This window comes from Lutjanus erythropterus, chromosome 18, assembly GCF_056507025.1.
Source record: "Lutjanus erythropterus isolate fLutEry1 chromosome 18, fLutEry1.hap2, whole genome shotgun sequence".
NCBI lineage: Eukaryota > Metazoa > Chordata > Actinopteri > Lutjaniformes > Lutjanidae > Lutjanus > Lutjanus erythropterus.
The window spans coordinates 12130191-12143878 of record NC_139334.1 but is presented as its reverse complement, the minus strand read 5'-3'; the positions used below and the strand labels follow the sequence as shown (position 1 = coordinate 12143878).

The 13688-nt window shown below is 38.5% G+C and overlaps 1 protein-coding gene across 1 annotated transcript; it reads left to right on the top strand.

Moving 5' to 3' along the window:
• Nucleotides 1–1057: 1057 nt before the first annotated feature.
• On the top strand, nt 1058–12906 carry hspa4l (heat shock protein 4 like). Its single transcript, XM_084742010.1, has 19 exons — nt 1058–1465; nt 3022–3079; nt 3224–3364; nt 3598–3720; nt 3813–3912; nt 5044–5177; nt 5265–5509; nt 5596–5672; nt 5769–5920; nt 6037–6143; nt 7128–7261; nt 7663–7859; nt 8975–9049; nt 9370–9513; nt 10319–10444; nt 10595–10702; nt 11233–11352; nt 11728–11889; nt 11994–12906. Exons 1-19 carry the CDS (start codon nt 1359–1361, stop codon nt 12180–12182), a joined length of 2499 nt encoding a protein of 832 aa, XP_084598136.1. The 5' UTR covers nt 1058–1358; the 3' UTR covers nt 12183–12906.
• The last annotated feature ends 782 nt before the right edge of the window (nt 12907–13688 follow it).

The window sequence follows — 13688 nt, the reverse complement described above, 5'->3', positions numbered from 1 at the left end:
CAATCTCCAATTAGTCTATAGTTGTGCAGCATGTGTAAATTGAAAATAATAAAGAACAGATGAGAAATGGCATAGAGTTTCCCAAAAGTCCTTGTAATATTATTATATCATTTGTAATTAAAACATTATTTTCGTTTTCTATTCAACTTTTCAAAAGCCTTTAGTATGTTGACTTTGCAATTAAAGGTGAATGGTATGTTACAATGCAACTGCTGCTGCTGCTGCAAAAAAAAAAAAAAAAAAAAAAAAAAAAAGCAGTTTAGAACACAAATACACAAACAATACACAACATAATTAACCACCAGGATGATCATAACATTTTTTAAAAATTTTTATTTGTTGGCAATCCATATTTACAAATATTTAACCTACATATTCGTTATTACATATTACTGTATGGATGCAGTTCATCATGTCGCCAGACCACACCTGTTTCACTGAAAAGCCACTTTTAAATTCCCTCTTCGTAGCCTTTCAGGAAGCTCTTGCTTTCAAGCTGCGTGCCACCTCTTGCAAGCTCCTGATTTTAATTAGATATATGCAACGCTAAGTTTATAGATATTACAGTGATGTGCACGCATCAATGCTGCAGCAAATGAGATGCGAACAGAGAAACTCTACCTGACAGGTTAAATTTAGGGCAAACATATCCGTTAAGCCGCTGCTCGTGACGTGTTCTGTAGTCGTTGCTAGAACTAGAAAAGAACCCCAGATTCGGGGACTCTCGCGAGATTTGTACGCGTTGTTTCTTTATTGTGCACGTTGAGCGAACCTATTGTCTTATATGTTGTGACAGTGCTGTGATTTAAATTTCTGTAGGTGTAGGGACAGAAGGCACTTGGGTAGGGTTAGGGAAACATCATGATTTGGGTTAAATGATCACTATCGCGAGATCTTTCGCGGGTCTGGGGTTTCCTTCTACACGCGTCCAGCTCTATGGTCCCCCTTCCAGTGAGTTCTAGAGTTTTCTGTTATCGATTGGTTGTCGCACCAATCACATATGGACAATGGGTGGGACGCAACCAATCACGGAAGCGAGGAGGCGGGCTTAGGCGCCTCAGTCTGTCAGAGCCGCTGGGTGATGTGAGGGCCGCCTTGGAGTGGGAGAATCCGCTCTGGACATCATTGCTCTCTGGGATTACTCTGAATGAGTTTGCTATAAACAGCTTGAGTTACATAACAGCTAGTAATTCAGCTCGGCTAGGTTTCTCGAATACTTCCAGAGCAGAGGACACGCTGAGTTATATTTTATTTTTAGAAGACACCGCCATATATAGCCTATATATTTTTCTCATAGGTGTCAAGTGCGGTCGTTGCGGCGGATAACTTGGAAAAAGGTGAATTGTAGAGCGCTCATCATGTCAGTGGTAGGCATTGATGTGGGTTTCCAAAACTGTTACATCGCTGTGGCCAGGAGCGGCGGCATTGAAACCATCACCAATGAATACAGTGACAGATGCACACCGTAAGTACAAACATTGACAGGCATCATCATCACCGTGAAATGTGGCGTGGATGTGAGTTTGTTACGCAATGTTTGCGACTGGAGGCGCACTGGCGGAGCAGAAGTAGCGGTGATGGATGTGATGAGGCCTGTAACTGTTGGCTTATTCACCGTCACAGCAGGTTAGGTCAAAACGTTGCATGTGAAAGGACCCTTTCCTCTTACGGACAGTTGACATGTCACCTGATAAGGACGTAGTGCTGCACAGTGCGCCACGGAGTTCATATAATAAGTAACTTAGAGAAGGCATTACGTTATATAGCATGTTAATGTCAGTGCACCGTGTGCTCTAAATGAAAATTAATAGGCTGTGACATGACATGACGATAGTGCGTCTATTAAGGCCTGCCAAAAACAGCTACATCCTTAACGTCTGCAGAGATGACAGGGAATTAAATTGCACTTTGTGTCATAATAGTGAAAATTTTTATTTTTAATTAATTAATTTAATGAATTAACTAATGTTTCAACACTAGAAAATGTGCGTTACTGACTGTAGGGATATACAGCAGGCAAAGTGGTGTACATCTGCTGCAGCATCCAGCAAACAGGGATATGCAGCTGGGAAGCAGAATGAGCAGTGCACCTTTAAGTGAATGAGGATATTTTTGTGGCAAGGTGAAACCAGGGAGTGACTTGTTACTACCAGCCAATGTGAAATGGATCCCTATAGCATTCATCCTTGTCACTAAAAACTATTGTTTGCTGGTTGTCTGTAGAGCTGCAACAATTAGTCAATTAACCGATTAGTTGTCAACATTAAATTAATTGCCAGCTATTTTGATAATTGATTAATCATTCTGTGATCATTTGAAACACAAAAATGTCTTAATTTTCTGATTTCAGTTTCTCAAATGTGAATATTTTCTGGTTTCTTTACTCCTTTATGACAATAAAGTGAATGTCTTTAGGCTGAGGACAATACAAGACATTTGTTGGCTTTGGGAAAAACTGATCAACATTTTCCTTTTACCAACGCCTGTTGGATTAATTAATGAAAATGATAGTTGTAGCCCTAGCAACAATTTATCAACTAGTAGACTGGAAGAAAAATTGTTACTAACTGCTTTGATAGTTGATTAATTGTTTAAGTAATTTTTCAGTAAAAAAAAATGGTGGTTCCAGTTTCTTAAATGTGAGGATTTGTGAACATTTTAACATAGACTAAATTATTAATCGTGGAAATAATTGTTAGTTGTTGCCCTATTTGTCTGCTAAAAGAAGAGCTTAAAGATGGAGGTGATATTTTTTTGTCTTTTGGACAGGCTGCAGGATAAGCTTACCTTTTTGAAGGTGAAGTGCCCTGTCTCACTGCCCTAGTTTTAGTAGCTTTTCCTCAGACTCCCTTGTGAAATTTTCTTAATCGAAATCTCTGCCTCTCCGCGCTCGACATTTGATTCTGTCTGCAACAGTCAGTCAATTACAGTTCTGCCTCGTCGTCTGCCACATCTGTTAACGGGATTATTTCTGTTGTAGCATCGTTCCTAATTTTGCTGATGTGTTTGTCTTCCATCAAGGGCTTGTGTGTCTTTGGCCTCCAAAAACCGCATGATTGGAAATGCAGCCAAAAGTCAAGTAAGATCATCCATGGCAGTTTGTCTCATCTATGTACTAAAAGCAACATTACACACTGAAATTGTGACATAAGTTGTTGTTGTTATCTTTTTAATTATCATCTTTACATTTCAGAAGTACAAAAGATTTATCTTCTCATTTTAGGTCATAACAAACTTCAAAAATACAGTCCATGGCTTCAAAAAGTTCCACGGCAGAGCATTTGATGACCCATTTGTCCAAGTGGAAAAAAACAAACTGCCTTACAGCTTACATAAACTGGCCAATGGAAACACTGGAATTAAGGTGAAGCACTGAACAAATTTCCAGAACGTTCTTCTTCATTGCTTTCTGTTTTTCCCCCTTTTCTGTCTGACCCTGTCCATTCTCTACTGTCATTGCACACCTTTGTTCTTTTGGTGCTGACCCTGATAAGTGACTGGGATGCACAGATTTTGTACTGTGTAATTCATCTTCACGTGCCTTACTCTCTAGCTATTAATTATCCTGGGAGGACCTAAACTGTATCGTGTTTACAGGTGCGTTATTTGGATGAAGACAAAGTGTTCACAGTTGAGCAGATCACAGGGATGCTGCTCAACAAGCTGAAGGAGACGTCAGAGAATGCTCTGAAGAAGCCGGTAGTGGACTGTGTGATCTCTGTGAGTGATGAAAACATTACAGAGGACCATTAATGTAATGTAATTCACCAAGTGGTTCAATGAAACGTATTGATCTGTGCTCTCTCCCACAGGTCCCAAGTTTTTTCACAGATGCTGAAAGACGATCAGTGTTTGACGCAACTCAGATTGCAGGATTGAACTGTTTACGGCTAATTAATGATACGACTGCAGGTCAGTGTTCACTCAGAGTTAATTGTGCATAAATGACCATTTTTACTGCCATTTCAACATCACCATTAGCTTGACATTTGTCATTGAAAACATATGCACATATCAGATTATAAATGAGACATAACTGCTTTTAGTCTTAGACAACAGGCCGTCTCATTGTTTTTATTAACTTTCATAAGGAAAACAGTAGAGGACATTTTAGCCTACTTCATAAATGTGGCAAATTAAGTGTATTACAGTGTGTAGAAGGACATATTGTGCTTTTTTTTTTTTTACTTCACTACATTTATATAACTGCTATAGTTACTTTGAATTTACATACAAAACATTGATTAGACTGATTAGACTGGTTCGGGCATGAGTTGAGCAACACTTTTGGGATTTACATGAGGTTATCATGTACTGAAAAGACTGATACTGTTGTAAATTGCCAAACAACTAACAGGAGAGCTCCTCAAATATTTAAACAGATTTTTTTTTTATCGTGTTGCACTTAATAATAACTTGTGTGTACAAATTATAATCTTGTGTAAAAGGTACACAAAAATACATCTTTTGGGGCCTTAAAGGAGCTTTAATTTAACACTCTGAAAGGGTCCATTTTGAAAGTGACAACTTTTGATACTTCAAGTATATTTTGCTTCAAATATGTATGTACTTTTACTCAAGTAGGATTTCAAATTCAGGGCTTTCTTGTAACAATTTTAAACTGTGCTATTTTTACTTCTACTCAAGTAAAGTTCTTCCACTACAGTGTATAGTCATCTGAAAGTATTGTTGTGTTTTGTTACCTTAGAATGAACTGTTCATATCTATAGAAGGTGTAGGTCCTCTCCTATGGAAGCCACCATTTTGCATTGCCATGTTAATACAGTAGTCAAGAAAAGACAAACAAAACACTGGCTCTAGATACAGCCTTTAGCATTTTTTCAGCCACTGCAAGTTATCTCAGACAAGGAAGGGGAGAGTGAGGCAATTTGTTCGTAATCTGCAAGCTCATTGCTAGATGCCACTAATCCTGCACACTGGTCCTTTAAAATATCATATTGTATTGAAAAAATCTACATTTGTTTAGATAGTGTACTTTATAACTCAATCAAACATGACAATGTATGTCTCTCTTATGAAAAGTGGCGTTGGCCTATGGGATCTACAAACAGGACCTTCCTACTCCAGAGGAGAGGCCAAGAAATGTGGTATTTGTGGACATGGGACATTCATCATTCCAGGTCTCCATCACTGCCTTCAACAAAGGCAGACTCAAGGTTAGTCTTTCACCTCTGTCCAGTCTCAATCCACACCTACACCTGTACCTGTAAACCCCAACGTCAACGTCAATTCTGCTTCGCCAGGTCCTCGCCACTGCATTTGACCCATACCTTGGTGGACGCAATTTTGATGAGGCTTTGGTAGATTACTTCTGCGAGGAGTTTAAGGGGAAGTACAAGCTTAACGTGAGGGACAACCCACGGGCTCTGCTGCGGCTGCACCAGGAGTGCGAGAAACTGAAGAAGCTGATGAGTGCCAACTCCTCCGACCTGCCTCTGAACATAGAGTGCTTCATGAATGACATTGACGTTTCCAGCAGGATGAACAGGTGCAAATTTTACTCCTTAACCATGCATCTCTGAGGAGGAAATCCAGGATTGTAAATATTATTTCTTCTTTGTTTGTACTCCAAAGGGGCCATTATGAAGAAATGTGTGCTCAATATCTGATGCGAGTGGAGATGCCACTGAAAGCAGTCCTTGAACAATCAAGTATGTCCCTCAGATTTGGTTGAATTTCTGAAGGTATATTGTTTGAATGCCACATAAGGGAAGAATCCACTGATTCCTGTGTGTATTTTGTGGCAGAGCTGAGCCGGGATGACATCTATGCAGTGGAGATAATTGGAGGGGCCACGAGAATCCCAGCTATAAAGGAGAGAATCAGCAAGTTCTTTGGCAAAGACGTCAGCACCACGCTCAACGCAGATGAGGCTGTCGCTAGAGGCTGTGCACTTCAGGTCTGGCTTTAATAATGTCTTCTTGTCTCGACGTACTGTTAAAATATTCTCTAGTTCATAAAATATAATGCACTGAATGTGTTTGTTTCGTGTGTGTGCTGATTGCTTGGGTGTAGTGTGCGATTTTGTCTCCAGCATTTAAGGTGCGTGAATTCTCCATCACTGATGTGGTTCCCTTTCCGATAACTCTCCGCTGGAAATCACCAACAGAGGACGGACTCGGGTAAGGGCATTTTAAAGGGATAGTTCGGATTATTTAATGTGAATACTTATTCACATTCAGTGCATCACCTACAGTAGATGGTGATGTCGTGCCTCCACTTTGGAGAAGCAGCAGGAGTACCAGTGAAGGAAGCTAACCAGTGTACTACTGTGGACAGGGTCAGCAACAAGTTATTTTGCCACTTAAAAAAGCTACAACTGAAAAAAAGCAGTATCAGTTTGTGTTTGATGTTTGGAATATTTTCACAACTTTATTTTGCCATCATCTGATGCAAAACTGCCATTATGTGAGTCAAATATTGTTCTCTACAAACCAACCAGGCTCCATGGTTGATATCAGTAATTTAACCCCACAGAACATAGAAGGTTCTGGGCTACTGTGGCCCGATTGGTTAGTTTGTTTGCATTATTGTGTGACTTTGGTGAATCTGGACTATCCTTTTCAAACACCAAAGTCGCACAATAACACAAACTAACGAAAGGATCGAGGCAGCTCCCGTGTTCTGCGAGATGAAATGACTGATATCACCCATAGAGTTTGGCTGGTTCGGAGAGAGCGATATTTAGCTGAAAAAAACTGCAGTTTCCCATCAGTAAGGTTGTCTGACAGCAAAGTAAAGCTGTGAAAATATTCTAATTATACTGACCTTTTTGTTAGATGGCCAACATACCTTTTGTTGCTGACTCTGTCCACAGCAGTAGATTGCTTAGTTTCCATCCTGGTTCTACTGTAGCTAAAACACTGACTATGGATAAGTACCTTACACAACCACATTAAAAAACCAGAAAAACCCAAAAAACTTTTTAACACCTTAACTAGCCTCGTAAGGCAGTAACACTACGTAAACAAGACACTATATTTCTCTGTAGTCATTCTTCTATGTGGTAAATAAAGCTAGGTCAGCTGGCTTGACAAGACAGCACTTGCTGACTGTGTTTCAAAAGCCTGACTTAGCTGTTTTTCCCTCCTGTGTTTTTGTCACAGAGAGTGTGAGGTGTTCAGTAAGAATCACGCTGCTCCATTTTCCAAAGTGATCACCTTTCACAAGAAGGAACCCTTTGACCTTGAAGCCTTCTACAGCAGCCCTCAAGAGCTCCCCTACCCGGACCACAGGATAGGTAATTCTGCACGTTCTGCCCTCTGATTCCCTTGAGACACTGATCCACAGATTTTAGGATATAAAACTAAGCAGGTATCTGGTTTGCAGCAAGAGAGGTGACCGATGCATGTGCTGTAAGTAGTTTTATGGGTGGCCCATTTGTGGCTGAGTCCCTTTTGGGATCTACATCCTGGATGAGAATTAGGAATGAGGCGCAGTCGTCCACAGATGGGTCCTAATGAGGCAGACAAACACCATCAGCATCTGCATATGCATGTGTGTGTGCGCGTTTGGGTGGGTTGTACACTCTCGGGTGGGATATCAGTTTGTTCACCTGTCTGTTAAGGGAATATGTTCAGGGCCTGTACTGTAATTGAACCTCTTTAACAAACCGCTCATTTTGTTTCCATCTGTCACCAGGATGTTTCTCTGTCCAGAATGTGGTTCCCCAGCCAGATGGAGACAGCTCCAAAGTGAAGGTCAAAGTGCGAGTTAACGTCCACGGCATCTTCAGCGTGTCCAGTGCCTCTCTGATCGAGAAGCAGAAAGGAGAGGGAGAGGACATGCAAATTGACTCGGAGCCAATGGTGCAGAATGAAGGCAGGGCAGAGGACCAGGTATGATGATTTTTTTTCAACAACTAGCAGAGGGATTTTGACGTGTTTCAGCATCAAGTCTTGGTCAGAAGGTCCTAGACTCGATCCTGAACCCTCTTAGAGTTTGTTTTAGGGTCCAACATGACCATGTCATGATAATAAAGACATTTTATTTTTTTAAACTGTATTTATTGTCTTTTTGAACATGTTTAGTAAAATAGCACAGTACATACAAAACAAAAATAACGTAAAAACAGCATAAAATTATGCGAAAATAAAGAAGGGAAAAATGAGGTCACAGCACACATTTATTTATAATGATTATATATAATGTAGACTGGAATAAATAAAACAACATTATCATAAATTTCCCCGTGTGCCTTCTTGACCTCTATTATGTGGTTTGTAGTTTTCTTTTTTCTTGTCTATTTTTTGATAGGCCATGTAGTCAGTCAAGAGCATATTCATTTCAAAATAAATTTTACATATGGAAAATGACATTAAAGGTAAAGGTAATTTTTGTGTCCCACAGTGTTTGAGATTTTTGTGTACACATCTGTCACTAGCCAGGGAGCGCTCCTACCTCCATGAAGTTTGGTACAGGCATTTCGGATCTCTAGATGAGGAGTTGTGATGACTTTGCTCAGCCCTGGCTTTTTTGGAAGCCTGTCTCCCACTAATTTTTTGTCCCTGAGGAAATCCCAACTATTTTAATCAAGGAGGGAAAAGAAACTTTATTACCACCACATGTAGCTGTAATGATGCGATGGTCTCATGGATACTGTACCTAAAATCTTGTGCTTTTAAATAATCTTATTTAGTTGGTTCCAGAGATGTTATATAGTGTGTGGATTAGTTATTAATAAATAAAGTGGTCTCTCTTCCGTATCCTCATATCAAATCATTTGCAGGATGAGCTATATCCTCACATGTTCTAAGGTTTTACTGTTGTTTTGTTTATGGTACGTTTATTATGTGTCTGAAATAAATATGGTTTAGAAGATAATACCTTTACATGTGTCTAATGTACAGTGACAGTTAAGTTTGTCATTTAATTGAAACTAAAATATAAAATATTTTGTAATTTATATCTAATCTGGATTGGATAAAACAGCTGAATTTGTGTTTTTTCTTAGACCAAAATGCAGGTGGATCAGGAAGGCCAAAGCCAGGGGGACCAGCAGAATGACGACAACAGTTCCAGCAGTAAGGTCAGTTGGACTTTAAGTTAGGGATGTCCTGATGTTTTGTTGAAGCCAGAACAAATATCCTTCTGCGTTTTCCTGCTTTTAGCAGGCAGCATTAATATACTACAGATGCCAATTGTGATGGTGCAAAACACATTTAGCCTTCAAGACGTGCTTATCTTGAGATAACAGGTTTTTTTTTAGAAAATGACCCTATACTTTTCTTTTGTAACAGATATGACAGTGGTATTATGCAATTCTGCAGGAATAACATAAAATCAGTGTAATTATGCTATATGGACTACAACTGAAAGACTGAATTGTTTTCTGGTGTCTAAATCCAGGAGGGGGCAGCTGGGGAAAAGCAGGACCCAGCAGCAGGGGGAAGCAAGCCCAAAGTCAAGGTGAAGAGTATTGATCTGCCCATCATGGCCAACAACATTCGACAGCTCGACAGCGATGTCCTTAATAACTTTGTGGAGTACGAGGTGAGTGCTCCTGCTGACCTTTGGAAAAGCTGAGTCACGGTCTGATTGAAATGCTGATTAGCTGACTGCTAACGGATGGAGTGGAGTTAAAACCTGATGTGCATGATCTGGACTCGTCATGTTGTGGTCTATGATTGTTTGCTTAGTGGCTTGGTCTTGTTATTGTCATTGTTTCATTCTGGCCTTTTCAAAGCACTGATTGGTCGAAAAAAGAGCCACAGTGTTTGTTTAATGCTTATTGACTGGTCTAATCTGTGCCAGCACCATTTTAGGGGAATGACTTGCTTTGCGTATTTTCCTTTGTTTAAATCTGAATAAATTTCCCCTGATAAAATGCCTTGATTATAGGTGGACAGGGCCGTTTATGTAGGGAGGCACAATATGGATTTTTTTCGGCCCGTACTGATGACTGATAATTATCTGCTTCTCATGGATGATACAGATATGCTAACCAATAATTTAACATTTTTGTATTTGAAAAAGAAGTTTATATAATCTGTAGTTCATGCACGCTTGAGGGTAATAAAGGTTAAGATTCTTGACCTAAACAACATTATGAGTCATTACATCCATTTTAACATATTAATTAGTAAGATAATAAGAATAATTTATAACTCTATAACATATCATTTAGCTTCTATCCTGGTATAAACTACAATGTAAGCTGCACCAGTATAAATCAGTCAGTGTTTTTCTTGACTGTCTGATTCTTTACTTTGTGAGTTAGACAACATTATATTGTAAGATATTGGTTATTATTGCTTGGCTCCTCTGTGACATTGTTTTTGTGTTTTTGTTTTCACAGCGCCAGATGATTATCCAGGACAAACTGGTGAAAGAGCTAAATGACGCTAAAAATGCTGTTGAGGAGTATGTGTACGACTTGCGGGACAAACTCTGTGGGATCTATGAGAAGTATATCACTGAGGACGTGAGTGCTGCTGTCCTACATACCTTTATTGATAACTGTCACACTGGCATTGTAAAGTGGAGCACAAGTATAATTGAGAGGATGTACCAAGCAAAAGGTCTACTATTGTATTTACTTCATATCTGTTTTATGTTTGTCCATTAATAACAGGACAGTAACCGGCTGTCACTGATGCTGGAGGACACAGAGAACTGGCTGTATGAGGACGGAGAGGACCAACCCAAACAAGTCTATGAGGAGAAGCTAGAAGCACTCAAGGTTTGTTTTGATTTATTCATCATTTTCAATTTTCAGTTTCATATGCGATTTTCTTTTACAAACAGCTAGAAAAGGCTATATCCACATACTGAGGCTAAGAGGCAATAAATTTTTAAAATCAAGACACTAAAGGCAAAAACATTGTTTTTTCCTGCACCGGTTAATTGGGATTTTGGTGTATTTTGCTTCCATACTTCCTTCCCACTAGTCTTCTCTCAGACAAGTTGAAAGAAGACATCTAAAATTTATGGATAGTTGGAAAAAATATATAACAAATGCCCTCTGTAAAAATATATAACTATAATATGTCAGCATTTTTTTTAACCTGACTTTATCCAATGTTAAGATTTTTTCTCTGGGAAATTATGCAATACAATGCCTCATTTCCATATCTAAACATAGAAAATAAGTAAAAAAAATAATTGTCTTGATGTAAGTAATCAACTAGGGACTTTTTATGGTGATATTTATTAGTCAGTGTCAAACATTAATATAACTGTTATTACATATCATTAACTGTTATTTTGCAGAGGTTGGGTCAACCGATTCAGGACCGGCACAGAGAGCATGAGGACAGGCCGAGGGCTTTTGACGAGCTGGGAAAGAAACTACAACTCTACATGAAGTTTGTGGATTGCTTTAAACAGAAGGTATATCCATTACATCTTCTTAAATAAAATAAGTTTTTGTTTTGTTTTTAAAGTGTCACAGTTTGTTTATGTGAGTAACTGTAGATGAAACACCATGCTGAAAATCAAGCTCAAGGAGTAAATTCAGATTCAAGCATAAGTCTAACCTTGAAAACAGAGCTAAAATTAATTAAGCATTTTCCAAATGTTCAAGACTTTATACAAACCTTGAGTGCAGTGCTTTACAAGTATATCTTTAAGTCGGAGTGAAAAATTGAGTGAAAAATCAACTTCAGTTGTTTTAGTTATGTTTAACTTTGGTGACATCAGCTGCAGCTCTTTTGGATTTGTAGATGTAATTTTAGTAACTTTTGTATTCTTGAACTGTTTTGTCAGGATGAGCGATACCTGCATTTGAGTGCAGAGGAAATGAGCACTGTGGAGAAGTGTGTGAATGAAAGCATGGGCTGGATGAACAGCAAGATGAACGCACAGAGCAAACTGGGTATTACTCAAGACCCTGTCGTTAAAGTAGCAGACATCATTGCCAAAATACAGGTACTTGAATTACAATTTAAGATTTAATTCTTGCTTCCGTTAAATCTGTCAAGATCTGCTTATTTTTCTTTTGCCAACACATTCTACACTTCCTAACTCACCAGGAACTGGAGGATGTTTGTAATCCAGTGATCAACAGGCCAAAGCCCACAGTAGAGGAGGCCCCTGAAGTGACTGACCAAAACAGCGGAGCTCATAATGGCCCAACAGCCAAGCAAGGAGCAGAGGGAAAGGGAGATGCAAAGGGAAACCAGCAAACAAAGCCTGGCACGAAAGAGATGGAGGTGGACTGAGAGCAGTCTCTGAAAAGCAAACTCTGCATTCATCACAGCGTTTACCACAACTGACCATTTAGACAGTAGAAACACCAAAACCTGGGACCATTTCTCCATTGTCACCAGCCACTTTTGTGGATTTGTTTTTTTTCGTGCTGCTCCCCCCATTGGACTTTACCTTTTGCGGTTTTTGTTTTCACCCTCTCATCCTTCTGTGTGACAATGATGTGCTTTACTCTCTCAAAGGTTTGACATACTTAATAAATGAAACGATGAACGATGCAATAGATTAAACTCTGATTCTGACGTTAAACTGTTTCTATCGTACCAAACAGGAAGGTGCCCTTTGTGTTTGCATTCCATGTGTCTCATCAGCGTCCAGTATCAGCAGTAAATCCTGTCACTCATAAGAGAAATAAGATAGTGCTGTCCAAACAATGCTACTGCAGAACTATTAGTTTGTATGCAATAATACAAATTATATATATTTGTATTTAATGAGTTTGAAATTATGTCCATGTCTAGAAATTGTAAATACTATTTTAGTAAATGAAAGCAGCCAACATATATAATATATGTACATAAAGAACATATTCCTAGTACAAGGCAATGCTTGATGCACCAAACCTCTTTAGTAAGTGATTGGTTGCCTATTTCCTTTTTTGTTTTCTTGCATTTTTCCATACTTAAGTCATGGGATTTAAAGATGGCAAAAATAAATACATTTGTCTGTAAGACAAAATGTCTTTAGTCTGAAATTTTTTGATTTTCCGAAGCTGAACCTGAATGACAATTGGCTAAATCTTTACTGTACCTGTCTGAGTAAAGTTCTTGGATCAAATCAGGACACTGTAGGAAGAGATGAAGGATTCCTACTCAGATTGGCAGAAAAATACAACATGAGAGGGACCCTGGTTGTCGACAAAACTATAATTGTGGATCTAAAAATGGCACTTATCTGCAGAGAAGAACTGAAAATCAGTGATAGCATAGATCTCACCTGGTAAAAAATTAGCTTTTAGGCATCATGTGTATAGATAAGTGTTAAAAAATTAATTAATAAATTTTTTAAAAATTATCATATGAATAATAAGAGACAATAGGTTTCCCATCTTAAACCCATTTTATTACGAACAAGTAGTTTATTATTGTCATTTTTATTTAATTTCATTAGTTTTATGTTCTCTTTTCCCAAGTCTGATTTCATTTAACAAAAACATTTTTTAAAGACATTTTTTCCAATGACTTTTATTTCATAATTCCACTTTTCATCACTAAGTCTTTGTCAATCAAAATGAACATGGCAGAGCCATTTATGTGACTGTGATTTTGGAAATAAGAGCAGAAATATTTAGCCAATTGGCAGAAAATTAATAAGCAACTATTTTGATTATGTGTCCATTAATCAATAAGGTCATTTTCAAGCAGAAATTTAAAATATTCTCTGGCTTAAGCTCCTTGTTTTTGTTTTGTATCATTATCTCAAGTTTTGGACTATTAGTTGGATAAAACAAGAAATCTGAA